We start from the raw sequence: 18,495 nt of genomic DNA, 5'->3' as shown, positions 1-18,495 counted from the left end.
CTGTCAACACCCCCTTTGATTTGACAGAAAAGAGGAGATGCCAAGACAATGGGCAGTTCTCCTTTTACCATCCAAGAAGAAACATCTGCCAAGTCGAGAACCGATTATCTAGCTCATCGATCGAACTGTGATCAACCCTCGGACATTAATTGCAAGTATTCTTCCTTCCCAATTCTACCTTATTGCTCTGTGGCGGTATATTGTCTGTATCTTTTGAAACATCTTTTTTCTGTAAATGTTTTATTTGCATCAACTTTGACCTTTTCATAATAAACCCTTATGTTGAAAAGTGTTAACCTTGTCTCTAAAGCTCTTAATGCAAGCTATACGAACCTGCCTCTTGAAGGGCGCTACTGTTGTAGTGGAAGACTCTGAGCAGACCTGTCTGTGGTGGCAGTGTGTGTGGCAGACGCTTATTCTAAAATTATAATTGGTATTGCTAAAATTACGAGTCTCCCCCGGCTCGGTCTTTTAAACGGGGGTGGTGGCAGTTAAAGGGTTAATTGTGTAATTAGCCCAGTGACAATCACTCTCAGGCTGCTCGCACCTAGATTGTGAAGCTGGAAAATCTTTGTGCTGGGCGCAGCTGAGAGTGGCATTGTTACGTAAGTGACAGCGTGGTGTTGAGGTTGGCCGGTCCTTCGTTGCAAGTTAGCGAGGAGGGCAGGGATCTGACACCTGCGTTCATCACATATTGGCTGGCAGCGTAGCGGGATAGTTTCTCATTGAGAGCATTCAGTGCATTGTTAGGAATTAGCTCTGCACTGAAGGATTGTAACCTTTGTGGAAACAGTCCTTAGAGACAAGCTGGTGCATATTTTTTTGATTTAATTTTTTGTTCAAGAGAGACATACAGCAACAGCTCCTTCCTACACCTTCTTCCTATCTCTTCTTTCTGTTCTATCTTTTTTGCTTGCAAAATGTCTGGGTTATCAGCATATAAAAAGATGAGCAAGAATGAACTGGCTGTTGAGTGCACAGGAAGAGGAATTGACGGCGGTGGCAAAAATCGTGAAGGCTTGATACATGCCTTACAGGAGTTTGATATCCGTGCAGACCAGAACCTGGGGGAAACTGGACCAGAAAGGGTTTCCGCTACTCCAGAGGCCAGTGGTTCAGAGGTGGCCTCACCAGATGGGCAAGCAGAGACTGACACTGAAATACCACGGATTGTTACCTCCAAGCCACCACAAGAGCAGGCCAGCATCAGATTGCCTGAAACCATCATAGACTCTCCTTAAATGCAAGTAACTCTACAAAACCTCAGGGAGACGGATCCTGTGGTGCACCTGCAGTTTCTGGAACGCCAGGCTGAGCGAGAAGAGCGCAGGGCTGAGCGAGAGGCAGCAGAACGCCAGGCTGAGAGGGAGGCTGATCGTCGGCACGAATTGGAGATGGCTAGGCTCCAGCAGCAGCGACAAGCTCAGAACCTCGGATCCCTAGAGCACAGGGATGCCTCTCTGCCAGTGATCCCGGCAGCCAAATTTCCAGTTATGGAAAAGGACAGTGACATTGACGTGTATATACTGTCGTTTGAAAAAACTTGCCGTCAGTACCATCTGCCCCCAGCACAATGGGCCCGGTACCTGACGCCAGGGCTACGAGGCAAGGCCCTGGATGCTTATGTCGAACTGTCAGATCAGCAGTGCGACGATTATGAGGCCCTAAAGGCTGCAATCATCCAAAAGTTTCAGCTAACCCCGGAAGTGTACCGGAAGCGTTTTAGGTCCTTGCAAAAAGGGCCTGGGGACTCATACATGGATGTGGTAGGTCGCTTACGTACCACATTCCGGCAGTGGACTAAAGGCTTGAAAGCCGATTCTTTTGAATCCCTGGAAGATCTTATGATTGAAGATCAACTTTTGCACATCTGTCCTACCGACGTCAGACAGTTTGTGCTGGAGCGAAAGCCAACCTCTGCCAAAGCAGCAGCAGAACTGGCAGATACCTATATCCACTCTCGGATATCTGACCATCGCAAGGCTCCTCCAAATGGCTGGAAAGGAGGGAAATCACACACGGCAACCCCTCCTCCGCCTACCAACCAAGTTCCTCAGCGGTCGGAACCTGCAGTTCCTGGAGCCAAGGCCTTCCTAACTGACAAACGCAAATGCTACAACTGTGGGGAAGCCGGACATCTCAGGACGCAGTGCCTTGAGCAGAAGAAGACGACATCACCTGGCCATCCGGCCAGCAACCCTTCTTCCGTGCTGTTCGTCCGCAGGAAAACTCGGGTAACCACCGCCAACTTGCAGCCAGTCACCGTGGGCCACCGGATCGTTACTGGTTTCCGTGACACAGGAGCTGAAGTCACTTTGGTCAGACCAGAGGTGATAGAAAGAAGGGACATCATCCCTGGAAAGTTTTTTACCCTCACCGGAGTCGGGGGGACCCGCTCAGGAGTACCCCGTGCCTATGTTTTCATTGATTGGGGTGCCGGAAGTGGGATGAGAGAAGTGGGAGTCTCGGAGGAGATCCCCACTGCGGTGTTGTTGGGCGCTGATTTAGGTACCCTTGTTTCTTACTATACCCCTGCTAAAAGCACCCAGGATGCTCCCACGGAACTCTCTGGACCTACCAAGGTACTGTTTACAGATGTTGGGGTAATATCTGGGCAACCTGTGGATGGACAGAGGGAGGGGGAGGGTGGAGTGGAGGTACAGGGGTCTTCTTCACCTACAGAAGGAGAGGAGGCCCCCTTGCATGTGCCAATATCAAATGCTTGTGTAGCTGATGTTAAGAATGTAATTACTGAATGTAATGATGTTATGTCTTTGTTGGAGGTCACCCACAATGCTGGGAGGGTGGAGAAGATAGAGTCTCTGGAGGCAGAGCCCAGGAGTGGCCCAGGTGGCCCCATTCCTGACTCTGACCCAGAGTATTCTGCCTTGACTACACCCCAGCAGTTGTCCTTGTGTGTCACAGGACAGCTGGTTGGTACTTGTAGTCCCACGCCTCAGCCAGCACTGCTGAGAGACAAAGGCTTTGCAGTGTTCAGCAGGCCAGCTGTTAGCTCCCCTGCTGAGAAAAATAAATAAAAGCGTGACAGGGACAGTGGGCAGAGAGGCTGTACTGGTCTACAGGCAGGAGGCCTGGAGACTGAAAGGGTTAAACAGTTGCTCACTGTGTTCAGTCAGCCTAAGGGGAATGTGTTGAAGGTGTCACCTGATATGGTCTGTGAAGGTCCAGGTGAAATTAGGAAGGCCAGGGCTGGAGTGAAACACAATGGTTTGTGGCCTAGCTTGATGTTCACACAATGTCCCAGTACAGCGCCTGTCATTAGCAGAGACCGTATACCTGAACGGAAAGCGTTAGGTGCCCTGCTAGAAGTGATAGCTGACACTCAGGGAGTGGTCTTAGGCCTTCAGTCCCACTCATCTTTCCTTCCTCTCCAGGCACCCATGATGCTGGCAGTGCTTACAGCATGCCGTGTTTGGGTCATGGGAAACCCTGGGAGGGCACCCCATGGTGTCCACAAGGTGGGCGGCCGGGTGTATCCTCCCCTCACCCTTGCAGCCCACCTTGCCTTGCAGGAGGCGCAGACAGGCGGGGCAAAGGTGACTGAGGAAATTATGCAGTTAGGGGTCATTCAGGGAGCTCGGACAGTCTGGGCACCACTGGTAGTCCTGGCCCCCAAAAGGGATCAGACAACCAGGCTTCCAGGAGCCCTTGAAGAGCTGAACGCCAGCCCCATTGTTGTGGCCTTCCCCATGCCCAGGAACCATGAGGGGTCGGAGCAGCTAGTAGGTGCCCGCTGTCTCACCATCATTGACCTGAGCAGGGGGCGTGGACCAACCCCCCTAACACGGAAGGCTCAGGACGAGTCAGCCTTCACCACCCCATGTGGCTTGTCTGCATGTAAGGCAATGCTAGTTGGGGTTGAGAATGCGCCAGCCACTTCTCAAGGGACCAGGGATGACCTACGAGGAGGGGTGGAACCTTGTGAAATGGCCGGCTCAAGAAGCCATGGAGTGATTGGCCCTGTCTGTGAAGAACACCTGGTGCACCTGTCACAGGTTTCGGACCAACTGATAGCTGCCAATCTGACTGTCAAACTCAGTAAGTGTCAGATTGGCATGACTGATGTGCAGTGCTTGGGACACCAGGTAGGAGGAGGTACCCTGAAACCCGAGACAGGGAAGGTTGAGGCTATCCTGGCCTGGCCTACCCCCCAAACCAAAAAGCAGGTAATGTCTTTCTTGGGGACCGCTGGCTACTATAGGAAGTTTGTATGTAACTATAGTAGCCTGGCCAAACCTCTGACTGACCTAACCAAAAAGAAACTGCCCAAAGTGGTGTCTTGGACACCAGAATGTGAGCAGGCATTTCAGGCCTTGAAGGAGGCACTGGCCACCGCACCTGTGCTGCAGGCTCCAGACTTCACATTTCCTAGTGCAGACGGATGCCTCTGCCTATGGATTGGGTGCAGTCCTGAGCTAGGTGGACGAGGCCGGAGAGGAGCATCCCATCCTCTACCTGAGCAGGAAGCTGCTTCCCAGGGAAGTAGAATATGCCATGATCGAAAAGGAGTGTCTTGCGATCGTGTGGGCTCTCCAGAAGTTACAAACGTACCTTTATGGACGGCACTTCAATGTGATCACGGATCACAATCCCTTGAGCTGGCTAAACCATGTTGCTGGGGAGAATGGCAAACTACTTCGGTGGAGCCTAATTCTGCAGCAATATGATTTCACCATCCAGCATAAGAAAGGCAGCGCCCATGGCAATGCTGATGGGCTGTCACAACAAGCCGAGCCCGCAGGAGTCGGTTGCGTCAGGAGGGAAATTGTAGTTCCCTCCCATGCAACCACCTAAGGGGGAGGTGTAACGATATCACGTACGGGACATGAAAAGCTGTAGCTAGCTGCCATCTTGTGTGGAAGTAGCCATGACAGTTTGGCTAACCATGTAACATTACAGAGAAATCTGAACTCCCTCCTCCCTCCTCCCGTGTCTTAGGAATTCAAAGCTTTTTAAATTCAACAGAAAAGGTTATCTCAACAGAAAAAACAGAACCAGGCTAGGTCAGTAAAAAAACTGCGTGTTGAAAGGACAGAGTGTTCAGGCCTGTCGTAAAACTGTCACCCTCTCCATTCAGAGACCTAACAGGCCCCGGTTGTAAATTGTCTGAATACACATCCAACTTAAAACCGTGGAATAAGTATGAAATCTCAGCATGTTTCATAACTTCCGACTTATTAATAGCACAGCCATATTATGGACATATTTAGTTTCCTCAGATAATATGTAACATTTCAAGTCCAGACACCCCTATGTCAGGTCATATGGGAAACCCCTGGGACCACTTATTACTCCTAAGCCGGCTATACATTATAGATATGGCATGTTTAGACTTGTTTTGAAGGAAATCTCACGTTGAATAATAATATGGATATTTGGAGTCTGTGAACACTATAGATGCAGATATATGAATATGTATGACAAAATCTACCTGGGACGTGGTCATAAGTGTAGACACCTCCCAGCAACCAACCCCTAAACAAGATGACCAGACGATTGGTCACTGGTCGCTGTCAACACCCCCTTTGATTTGACAGAAAAGAGGAGATGCCAAGACAATGGGCAGTTCTCCTTTTACCATCCAAGAAGAAACATCTGCCAAGTCGAGAACCGATTACCTAGCTCATCGATCGAACTCTGATCAACCCTCAGACATTAATTGCAAGTATTCTTCCTTCCAAATTCTACCTTATTGCTCTGTGGCTGTATATTGTCTTTATCTTTTGAAACATCTTTTTTCTGTAAATGTTTTATTTGCATCAACTTTGACCTTTTCATAATAAACCCTTATGTTGAAAAGTGTTAACCTTGTCTCTAAAGCTCTTAATGCAAGCTATACGAACCTGCCTCTTGAAGGGCACTACTGTTGTAGAGTAAGACTCTGAGCAGACCTTTCTGTGGTGGCAGTGTGTGTGGCAGACGCTTATTCTAAAATTATAATTGGTATTGCTAAAATTACGAGTCTCCCCCGGCTCGGTCTTTTAAACGGGGGTGGTGGCAGTTAAAGTGTTAATTGTGTAATTAGCCCAGTGACAATCACTCTCAGGCTGCTCGCACCTAGATTGTGGTCCCGCAAGCTGGAAAATCTTTGTGCTGGGCACAGCTGAGAGTGGCATTGTTACGCAAGTGACAGCGTGGTGTGAGGTTGGCCAGTCCTTCGTTGCAAGTTAGCGAGGAGGGCAGGGATCTGACACCCGCGTTCGTCACAGCCTCTTTTGGTCAAATGCCATCAGAGACACCATTGTCCTGATCTAATTTAGAATTTGTACTCATTACATCAAAGAAGGTGGATGGAATTATTTTCAGCTTTTATAAACTGCTTACCAACAGGCAGTAGCGTAGGATGTCCTTTTAATTTTTTAAAGGGGCCCTGGTAGCAAAGACAAGGGGGCCACCTGAACAGAGGTCCAGATGTTGGAGTAGATATTAATTGTCTAGTTGAGTTGTAGAGTTTTTTTATTTTAACTAAGGCCCTGTTCACACCTGAGTGTTTTTGGCATCGTGGGCAGAATTGCACGATTCTCCTTGCAATTATTATTGTTAACAGCCAAATCTGGCTGTTAACAATAATAATCGTTGACCTTATCTGGCTGTTGTTGGATGCTGCCCTTGTTTTTACTTCAAGGGTGACGTAAGTCTGCATGATCGATTATATATTGTCCTTGATTTCAAATGAATATTTGTATTATTATAATATTTCCATAATTAATATGTATTTTCAAAAGATAGGCCACTCTCTCTTGAACATATGAAAAAGGCCCTGAGAAAGCATCTATGCAAAATTGTGTTTCTTTTTCCTGGACTATTTTGAAATTATGTGGTGAATTATTCATGCTATATATTACTACTATGAGAGATGTAACTTTATACTAAGGATTGTTATCCCATGGTATTTTTAATTTTTGCAATTTTATATCTAATAAAGTTTTTGTGATTTTAAATGTTGGAGTTTCCCTGGTATCAGTAAAGTCTGAAGTTCTTTTCTTTTTGGTTTGGCGTGAAGCTTCCCTTTACAAAGAATACCCAATCACATGCAAGGAAAAGTTAAAAAAAATGCATTTTTGCTTTGCACATGATTGGATGATCGAAGTCAGCAGAGTTCCCCCTCATTTACTAAGCTGTGGAGCAACTGCACTTGCAGGGTGCAACTTCCCTTTCAAAAGTGAACAGTCTATTTGCCTTTAGTAAATCAACCCCAGTGTGTCATTCTTCATTGATCTCGCATGTCCTGTTTCGGAATATCTGCAAAACACAAGTTATATATTTTACATGCATGGGTAATAGGGAAATTGCCAGATTCTAATGCTTAGTGATTCATGATATGATAAAAATCTGAAGTATTTATAACATAAAACTTTCTTCAGGGGCGGACTGACAACTCATGGGGCCCCCGGCCAATAGAAGATTATGGGGCCCCCAGGCTTACAGGTAGCCGTCATGCCAGGAGTAAGTAACAAACAAAACAACATATAGAGTACAGCAGTCAGGATGAGTGCCACGCTCACATCAGAGTCCTCCCTTACACCAAAGTCCAAACATTCTCCCTATACATCACAGTCCGCAGAGTCCTACCTTATGGCAGAGCCCCCCCAGTGTGTCACCTTCTATCAGTGTCCCCTTACACACACCTTTACACCTTAGTGCTTGCTGTGGCAGGCAGCTGGCAGAAAAAGGCCTTTAAATTAGAAAAAAAAATCCACTTGTTGCAGGCTCTGAACTGCGCAAGTGAGTCTTATGCCCCGTACACACGGTCGGATTTTCCGATGGACATTGTCCGATCAGAGCGTGTTGTCGGAAATTCCGACCGTGTGTGGGCTCCATCGGACATTTTCCATCGGATTTTCCGACATACAAAGTTGGACAGCAGGAGATAAAATTTTCCGACAACAAAATCCGATCGCGTCAATTCCGACCGTGTGTGGCCTGTTCCGAGGCACAAAGTGCCACGCATGCTCAGAAGAAATTCCGACACGGGACAGCTCGTTCTGGTAAACTTAGCGTTCGTAATGGATACAGCACTTTCGTCACGCTGCAATGTTCAAAATGGTTTAATACAGCGCACTCTCTTCTTCTTTATAATGTGACAAGAATTAAGTAGTTTTGCTGCTCATATTCACACACACTTCTCACAAACTTCTTTCGTTACTATTTATCGGGATTCCCTCAATATATTTTGATTTCTCACATCTGACAACATATTTTTTTTATTTTTTTGACTTTAATGTAGAATCTTTTTTTGTGTTTCTCTTTTTTAATTTTTTTTTTTGGTGATTTTGATTTGTACTCCCGAAAATGTTTGTGTGTTTTTTGTGACAAGTTCCCACAAAACCATTGATATGTTGTTCTATTTAATCTGTAGGAGATTGTTTGTTGTTGTTGTCTCTTGTTAATTTCACATTTTATGTTAGAAATGTACCTGAATCGTCACCAACAAACTGTCTTTTTTGGATGAAAACACACACAGGAGAGTAGAATTTACCTAAAAATATTTTATTAAGGGGTCACAACTATAAACAAAGAGGGAGGCAACGCTGGAGAAACTGCAGAAGTGGGCGAAGCCTTGGACCCCCAGGGCAGACATCAATTATTTAAAAGCAAAATTGGTGGCCTGAGGAGTCCATATCAAAGGGAGGGCAGTCTGGTCCAGAAGTCCCAGAGATCCGGAAAGCAGCAGATGACATCTGTGTCCCCAGGCTGTGGTCATACGAGAGACTGCAGCTTTTGTCAGACCAGACTGAACCCAGGGCAATCACTCTTTGGTCTTCCTTCCACGCCTCCTTCCAGCCTTTGGCTGTGGTGGTGGAGTTGTGGCAGCAGGAGGAGGAGGAGCATCGTCGATCTCAATGACATCCGTCTTGTGTGTCAGTTCCCCACTCTCCCCCTTACGTAGGACTTTATAAATCAGGTCCTCAGAGATCTTGCGTTGGCCCTCCTGCATGCCCTGCAATTTGGTGGCAGCCATGCAGGCAAAGGCCTCTTCAGGACTGGGGAAGGCTCTGAGGGACGCAGAAGCCTCCTGGATCAGCCTGTATGCTGAATCCTGCACAGGACTGGGAGTGGCCTTCCTGGCCCTTTTGTATGGCAGGTGGAGGGGAGGAACCTGAGACTCAGTCAGGCTGCGACTTGTCCCAGGCTTCTCTTGGCTGGCACTTAGCCCCGCCTCCTCCTGGCTGCCACTAATCCCCGCCTCCTCCTGGCTGACACTAATCCCCGCCTCCTCCTGACTGCCACATTCCACAGCCTCCTCCTGGCTGAGGTCTTCCTGTGTATGAAAAAGGGACATAGTTTTAGTTTTTTTTACATCAATCACACACAATTTTCACCTCCTGACTGCTGCAAATTGAATGTTAACAAATATAACAGACTATCCTTCTGAGCCCAGCATTTTTCATTCTTGTCCCAATTTTGGGTGCCCACTACTGTCTATTGATATGTAAAACACTTTTTTTAATCAGCAATTAATGATCAATAATAACATCTATAGTAAACATCATTTCTTTATTGCCCAGAAATCTGTAGAAGAATGCTATACCTGACTCCAGCTGGGCTCCTCCACTTCTTCCTGGCTGGAAGGCCCAGGTTGGACATCAGAAGCCTCAGCTGGGATGGAAGGAAGAGTGGAAGGAAGAGTAGAGAGGGATTCCCTGACTTCAGTGTGGTCTGACAGAAATCGCAGTCTCTCATAGTACCACAGCCTGGGGACATAAATGTCATCTGCTGCAGCTCCGGACCTCTGGGAATCTGTGACCTTCTTGTGCTCCCTAAGATATGTGCTCCTCAGGCCACCAATTTTAGCTTTTAAATAAGGGATGGTTGCTGTGGGGACCACCGGCGTCACCAACTCCAGCAGTTTCTCCAGCACTGCCTGCCTCTTTTGTTTGTGGTTATAGTGGGGGTGTCTCACCTGCCACAGACAGGGCAGCTCCCTGTACTTGTTTATGAACAGGGGCAGGAAATTGTGGTCGTTGAACCCATCCATTTTCTCTGCAAGACACAACACAAGACAAACCCTAATGTCAGGCCAAACTCCCCTAATCTTGTTACAATATAGGCTTTAATTTCGAAGCAGTATAGGCCCAAGTTTAGATTCTACCTTCGTTAGCACGATCGGCGTCTCCGATGCTCCTTCCTCCGCTCACAGATCGTACGTAAGACGCGCGCGTTACGATTTATACACACTGCGCATGCGTATAACTCCGCCCGCCCCTGACGTTCTTTCTATTCTATTCCCCGCCCCTTTTCGTTCGGCGCAGTAGAGGAAGAGCACATGGCGGATAGACAGCAGGATCGTGCTAAGTACAGCAACGAGGAGGAGGAGGAGGAAAGGCCGGAGCCTGAAACGTCCCAATCCAGAAGGAGATTAAAGGACTCAAATATGTCCTTTGGGGAGATGTTGGAGATGGTGGACATCCTGAAGAAGGCCGACTATGATGGAAAGTATGGGCCTTACCCCAACCCCAATGTCCGAAAGGCCAAGATCATGGCGAAAGTGGTCAGGAGTCTGCACCGGAAATTCAGGGTACGACGATCGAAAGATCAACTCAGGAAGCGGTGGTCGGACCTGAAATTACGAGAACATGAGCAGTACAGAAAGATCCGGAGAGTGCTGCAAAAAAGTAAGTAGTTGTGCTGTGTTCCTATTGTTCTTGTGTTTATTACGTTCGTGCTGCTCCATGTGCTTTTAGGAACTGTTGTACAGTTTAAAATGGCAACTTTCATGTTCATGGGCACATTATTCGTTCGGATCACAAATTTTTATTTCGGACTATAAAATACCATTGTTTAGGCCATATGCATTTGGCCACCATTTTGAGGCCCTATACTTGTCTTCAAAGAATTGGGTTGTGTAGATGGCTTTGTTACTAGAATTAAATGCAAACTAGATTCTGTGTAAGGAGAGGACACTGAGCAGCTGTTTTCACATCTGGACACTGGAGCACTAGTGTGGGACCCCAGAACACCATTTTTATTAGGGGGGCCACACAGGTGCTCCAGTGTATACTATAGGGGGGTCTCCATCTGTGAAGCTTGTACCAAACAGGTAAAGTATTGCAGCTTGACAAAGGACACTGAAAATGCTACATCTTGGAACTCTGCTAAAATAGATAATTGTACCCCACTTCCAAGCATTGTTTCATCTTTCTAGTTCTGCCATCAAATATCTGTGTGCTAATTATACCATTTTTATTTTACATAGGGGAGAAAAGACTCGGAGGACACCCCTCATCCGAGGAGACCAGAGACCCCCCCCCCCTCTGGAAGAAGGGGAAATCCACCCAACACAAGATGAGCAGGAGGAAGAAGACGTGGTGGAACTAGTCACCACAACAGGTGAGTGTCTGCGACCACAGGCTCAGATAAGAGATGGATGGCGGCATATTTTTTAGACCTAATTTATTTTGGGTTCCTCTCTTTTTAGGTGATCGTGAGGTTGTGGATGAAGATCCTTTCACATCAGAAAGTGCCCAGATCGTGATCGGGGAGATCATGGGGTGTAATTTACAATTGGAAATCATCAAGCAAAACATCAATGATGTTATTCCAAAATATAAAAACATCATTGATGTTTTGGGGCGAGTTTAAAGGCCCTCCAAATCACTTTCTTCTTTTGTGTGCTACAATGTGCGAAATGTTTTTGTGATTTTTCAAAAAGCCAAATTTGGAGGATGCACACAGTGTGTCAACATGTGCTATCTGCCATCACGGGAGATCAATGGATGCGTTTTGGGGGTGCAACCCCTTCCTCAATAATAAAGTAGCGGTGAGGAAGGGCTTTCTCCCCCAAAACACGTCCCTTGATCCCCCGTGATGGCAGCTAGCACATGTTGACATTGTGAAATTTGTGTGCATCTTCCAAATTTGGCTTTTCCAGGGGTGATTTCCCCCCATCTGAACGCAATATCAAACACAGTTCCTAAATACTCATGTCTGATATTGCCTTCAAGTTCTACCAAATGTGAACTTTGTAAGATCAAGATTTGTGTCTTTCTTGTGGGTTTTACACAGGCCTGTTTTCTATAAAATGCACATTTTGATTTTGGATAATGCCACCACAAAAATTGTTATACAATAAACATGTTGGTTTGTCAGAAAAACCTTTGGTAAATGCACATGTGATTGTGCAGGTATTAAAAAGATTGCTCATCAAGAATGTGTGGATTATTGTCTCAACGCTACAACACTTTTGGGGTGATGTAATTGTTGTTTTATGAGAAAATGGGGGTTATTTCCTAAGGGCAAATCCTCTTTGCACTACAAGTGCAGTTTGAGTGCAGTTATTTATTTATTATTATTTATTTCAGGTACTTATATAGCGCTGTCAATTTACGCAGCGCTTTACATATACATTTGCAAGTGCACTTGTAGTGAAAAGTGTCTTTGCATTTAGTAAATAACAGCCAACAGTGCTTTGTATAAGGTTACACAATCACGACATTTTCTGGACTCCACACATTTCTGTCAGGGTCAGCTCAAACAAACACAAGCAGTAAATGTCCACAAAGAAGAGCCTGGGGGGAGATGCCTGTCGAGAACTTGAGGTCCTGCAGGCTTCTACCTGTGGCCAAATACCACAGGGTAGTGACCAACCTCTGCTCCGGAGTGATGGCTTGCCTCATGCAGGTATCCTGCCTGCTAATATAAGGGGTCAGCGAAGCCAACAAACGGTGAAACACGGGGTCCGTCATCCTGAGAAAGTTCCTGAAATCATCAGGATTATTCTCACGGATCTCACGGAGCAAAGGCATATGACAGAACTGGTCACGCTGAAGCAACCAATTCTTGGTCCATGAACTCCTCCCCACCCTGTTCATGGACTGGACTTGTGTCAAGGTCAGGACCCCAACACCAAGCCCCCGCACAGCACGAACTCTACGAGGAGTACGCATACGAAACATGGCTAGAAAACGGTCGGCTGCTCAGAACGAAGTAACAGAATGCACTGAAGAACAGCAAGGCCTGTGAAGAGCGACCTGAAAAACAGCAACGAGCGGGCAAGATCGCACAGAAAACTGCGATACGAACTGACTGCACGCACTGAAGAGCAGATACAAACCCACAAGCACAAACTGAACGGCAGAAAACGATCTGAAAGCCACAAGTCTGAAAAAGCGCGAATCGTCTCTCACCAAACCGCACAGGCACGCACTCAGACCTGCCCTGCTGCCTGATCCGAGGCCGGGCTCAGCAGTTCACCATTCAGCTGCCTCCAAATGGCAACAAGTTGATTTTTCACGGGCATAGGATTGTTAGATCGACTTCTGTTTAGCGGCAGTAGGCACAAATGAAACATACAGTATGCATACACACACAGTATACATACACATAGACACACACACACATTATACATATATACACATAGACACCAGTGGCGGCTGGTGCTCAAAATTTTTGGGGGGGTTCAAACAAACTGAAAAAAAAATCAATTGCAGCCATCAATTGTACCCATAAATTGCCGCCACTGTGCCCATCAAACGCAGCCACTGTGCCCATCAAACGCAGCCACTGTGCCCATCAAACGCAGCCACTGTGCCCATCAAACGTAGCCACTGTGCCATCAAATGCAGCCACTGTGCCATCAAACGCAGCTACTGTGCCCATTAATTGCTGCCAGTATGCCCATCAATTGCCGCTACTGTGCCCATCAATTTCTGCCAGTGTTCCCATCAATTGCTGCCAGTGTGACCATCAATTGCTGCTACCGTGCCCCATCAAATGCTGCCAGTGTGCCCATCAATTGCCGGTACTGTTCCCATCAAATGCTGCCAGTGTGCCCATCAATTGCCACCACTGTGCCCCATCAAATGCTGCCAGTGTGCATCGCCCGGCACTTACCTGTCTCTGTGCGTCTATCAGTGGCGGTGCATCCATAAGGGGAGCATGGGCGCTGCCCCTCTCTATCACCATAGATAGATTCATGCATTGCATGAATCTATCTATGGTTGCCGCTGAAACCCCCTTTTCAGGGGCCCGGCCCCTTTTCGGGCGCCGGGCACCTGAATTACAGCGGTGGGGGTGTTTTTGGGAAGCACATAATAGGCACCCAAAAAGGTGAACAGCGGGCGTTCGCAGTTCGCTCAGCTGTGTGTTAGCAAAGCGAAGGAATTCACTTTGCTAACACTGAACCGCCTCTCAGCCAATCAGGTGCTCGGGTCTGTTACCTGTCACCTGATTGGCTGAAGCATCAGGCGCTGTGATTGGGCGCCTGATAGGATGGAAGAAGATATCGAGGAGCGTGCAGGACACCGCCGCTGTAATTCAGGTGCCCGGCGCCCGAAAAGGGGCCGGGCTCCTGAATAGAGGGTATCAGCGGCGACCATAGATAGATTCATGCAATGCATGAATCTATCTATAGTGATAGAGAGGTGCCAGGAGAGAGGGGGCAGTGCCCATGCGCCCCTTATAGACGCACCGCCACTGATAAGTATACATATACACATAGACACACAGTATACATATACACATAGACACACAGTATACATATATACACATAGACACACAGTATACATATATACACACAGACACACACCATACATATATGCATATAAACACACACACACACACCAGCACTTTTTAACCAAAAATCAGAAAAAGAAACACACTGCTGCCCCCATCTCCTGGCATGCTGGGTGGTAATGCAGGAGAGGAGGGGACTGTGTCTGTGTATTGGTGGGCAGGTAATGAGTAGGGAGGTGTAGCAGAGATTGGGGAGAAATTCAGAACATCCTTCCTCTAGAAGCATGGCACTTCTCACACAGAAAATCTTTCTCCGATCAGCTTCATAGACAGGAGGAGCCCTGCTAGAGGAAAAACACATCCTCCCCCTCCCTCCTGCTCACCAGGGTAATCCACTGACAAAAATACAATCAGTTTAGCACAGCAAGCTTACCTTCCAGCAGGTTGCAGCCCTTCCCACACTGCAGGCTGTCCCCTCCTCCCTCTCCTCTCCTCTCCTCTCCTCCAGCTGTCGGCAATCTCCTGCTCTGAAATCAAATGAGCCGCGGTGAGGAAGGGGGCGTGTACACTGTGTTCCCATTGGCTGAGGAGGCAGTACAGAGGCAAGGCAGCTATAGCCTCATTTTTTTTTTTTACAGCAAAATGTTGTTGGCAAGGGACATTTCAGGGACAGATGTAAAAAAACCACAGATTTTTACATACTGTCCCTGCTTTTAGTGAGGGTGGCCACTCTGATGGGGCCCCCTAGTGGCATGGGGCCCTCGGTCCGTGCTCGAGTGCACGAATGGTCAGTCTGCCCCTGACTTATTAAAAAATGGCATGTAAGTCAGATCTCAAAGTGCATCGGAGCTGAGTGTGGCGCAATACATGTACAATCCACCTTGTCTAATCAGTGTTCTCTGATTTAACAAAGTGGAGAATACTACGTCTCCATTCTGTCTCTCCACCACCTCACCCAATCAGAGAAGACTTTGCATTCATTCATAAAATGCAAAGCATTCACTGAATGGTGCCCATGCTGAGTGGCCAACCTCCTCCAAACAAACAAGAAGAGCACACACTAAGTGCTGTAGAGTTATAAGCTTAAATGTTAAAAATCAAATGCAAATTGGCTGCTCACAAAATTAAATTAGAAAAAGCATGTACTCAATGCTCCCCAGCATAGACACTTCTCTGTATTAACACTTTTAGTCCTGGATCACAGTGATGTAGGATGGATGAATAGCTGCAGTTGAAGAACAGACCAAAGCTCTATACACAGGTAAATAATAACGGTAAACAAAATAAAACAAGTGCTCTGTCCCCAAACAATTCACCTTATGACATAAAAATCATGTATGAAATGTGCAAAACGTATGAAGTAATGTTCATAAATCTATTACAGATTATATAAATCTATCAATTTTAAAAATCTGTAATATTTAAAATCAATGAAACATGAATAAAGTGAAAAGTGCCATATAATCAATGGAAAACAAAGCAATACTATAAAGTGCCCAGTGCATGTCCAACATGTGACACTCTCTCTAATAGAGACTTCTCAAAAGACACTAGCTTCACCTGATGCATTTCCCCATAACATGCGTCATCTGGGATTGGAGGCTAGCGCTCAACGTCATCATTGGGCCTTATATAGCGGAAAATACCAGAACTGGCCATGTCCTGTATCGGAACCCCAATGAGTGAAAGTGAAACCTTTCGCCCAAGATGACATTACCAAATGAAAAAATTGTAATGAATCGATTTAAAACGCTACAATGAGCTTAAATGTGTCAGGGCTGGGCTCAGCCCTTCCTTCTCTGAGCTGGCCGCTCAGCTGTCAGCTAATTGCCAGCTCCCATCTCTCTCCTTTTTTTTTTTTTTTTATTTAAATCCTTTTCATTAAGTTTCAAGTTATACCATGTACAAAACAACAATATCACATAATACAAATAGCGATACCAAAACCCTCCAAACATTAATTCCAAGACTTAACATTAAAATAACCACCTTTTCCTTTAGATTACCATTATCTATACCCACCCCTCCCCCCTCCCCTGTAACCCTACAACCCACCCCCCCGCTCTAACCCATCCAAGATACTAAATAAATCCTAAACTAGAACCTAGTATACCCTTATTAATCTATCCTTAAGTTTAAGTTTAATTCTTAATTCAACTAATCCCACTTTCTTACACACAAAACCACATAGTACCTACAAGCATTGTTTAGAAGCTTCCTAACATATTACTCATCCTTGAAACCATAAATTCCATATCCCTACATACTTCTTATAGCTTCCCCTACTAATGTAGATTGTCCTTTCTGTTCTCACCAAGGCATCTATTGTTCTAACCCATTCCTCCGGGGCAGGGGGCACCGCTGACAACCAGGATTGCGCTATCAATTTCCTCGCCTGATATAGACATCTCACCACTGCTATAACTGCATAACCACTCCCAATATTCTGTTTAACTAAACCCAGCACACAGATCTTGGCCTCAGATTCCAATCTAATCCCAAACCTACGTTCAATAATGTTTAGGATCTCAGACCAGTATCTAGCTAATTTCGGGCATCTCCACATCATATGAATAAGATCACCCGTCTCCAGACATCTGGGGCACTTATCATCCGGTCTTCGACCAAACTTATAGAACTTCTTAGGGGTATAGTAAGCTCTGTGCACCAGCAAGAGGTGCGAAGCCTGCTGCGACGGAGAGACCGACACCAGGGGGCCAAACTGTAAGATCCTGTCCCACTGATCATCTGTCAACTCCCCCACATCGGCCCCCCACCCCTCCCTGGCGTGAGAAAGTGTTTGTAGTCTTGTCCTACTGGCCATCAATTGCCCGTAGCTGATATTAAGCCCTTAAAGCTATTTGTCCTTACTACTTTGCTAAGAAGCGGTGCTTTACACCATATCAATGCCTTGGTTCTAGATTGTTTATCCAAGGCGTGCCGAATCTCAAGATAACAATAAAATGTTTCCTTTGGAATTCCAAACTCCCGACCTAAGTCAATGAAGGACTTTAAAGTATTACCTTCAAACAACTGGGCCAATCTATCGATACCATGCCTTTTCCACAACCTGTTTTTCTCTATGGATTGTAGCTCCTGTACCTGCCTATTATGCCATATAGGTGAAAACTTAGTAATGCCCTTGTATCCCATCTCATTCTTAACTACTTGCCAAATTTTTGTAACCATTTTGTATGTAGGAAGAGCACATCGGAGAGACCCAGCCTCCAATGCCTCTACCAAAGTTTTGTGTGGGTTGCCTGATAACATAATTTTCACACTAGTATTCACCTCTCCCTTGTGTTCACAACCTCCCAAGTGCTGTAGTTGGGCAGCCAAAAAATACTTATATGGGTGAGGAACCGCCAGTCCCCCCTCCCTGGTAGGGCGTTGCAGAGTTTGTAGGGTAATTCTGGCCTGCCCCTTCCTCCATATTAACTCACGAAAAGGAGTTTATTTTTACAAACCAATCTCTTCCGATCCAAACCGGAGAGTTATGGAATATATACATTAATTGTGGCATCCAGATCATTTTGACCAGGTTAGCTCGGCCTGCTACAGATAGAGGGAGTCAACCCCAAATATCTCTCTTCCTTTTAAATTTCTCCAGCAGTGGGACTAAGTTATCTCTAATATAGTGGTTTGGGTTGTTGGATAGGACTATACCCAGATATCTAAACTTCTCCATTATTTTAAAACATGGGACACCCTGAGGGAGAGAGTCGGCAGTCGAATCAACCGGGAGAAGAATAGACTTCTCCCAGTTGATTATCAACCCCGACACCCCCCCCGAATCCTTCCACCAGTTGGATCACTTTCACTAATGACGGCCCCATATCACCCAGGAAGAGCAGAACATCATCGGCATATAGCGCTATTCTTTCTTCGCCCGATCTCCTTTTGTAACCCTGCAAACCAGGTGAGTTTCTTACTACCCCTGCCAGGGGCTCCATTGCCAAGGCGAATAACAGGGGTGACAATGGGCACCCCTGTCTTGTTCCTCTCTCAAGGGATAACCTT

At 46.4% G+C, this 18,495-nt stretch overlaps 1 protein-coding gene across 1 annotated transcript; it reads left to right on the top strand.

Moving 5' to 3' along the window:
* The first annotated feature begins 1,379 nt into the window (after nt 1–1,379).
* Nucleotides 1,380–17,747, top strand: LOC141141274 (uncharacterized). Its single transcript, XM_073628951.1, has 2 exons — nt 1,380–2,582; nt 17,676–17,747. Exons 1-2 carry the CDS (start codon nt 1,395–1,397, stop codon nt 17,745–17,747), a joined length of 1,260 nt encoding a protein of 419 aa, XP_073485052.1. The 5' UTR covers nt 1,380–1,394.
* Nucleotides 17,748–18,495: the final 748 nt, after the last annotated feature.

The sequence above is a fragment of the Aquarana catesbeiana genome, linkage group LG04 (assembly GCF_042186555.1).
Source record: "Aquarana catesbeiana isolate 2022-GZ linkage group LG04, ASM4218655v1, whole genome shotgun sequence".
Classification (NCBI taxonomy): Eukaryota; Metazoa; Chordata; class Amphibia; order Anura; family Ranidae; genus Aquarana; species Aquarana catesbeiana.
This window is presented reverse-complemented; position numbering and strand designations above follow the sequence as displayed.

Coding starts and splice junctions, on each gene's coding strand:
- LOC141141274 (XM_073628951.1), top strand. CDS start 1,395: ATGGCTAGGCTCCAGCAGCAGCGACAAGCTCAGAACCTCGGATCCCTA. Junction 2,583..17,675: donor AACTCTCTGGACCTACCAAG/GTACTGTTTACA, acceptor TTTTGTATGTAG/GAAGAGCACATCGGAGAGAC.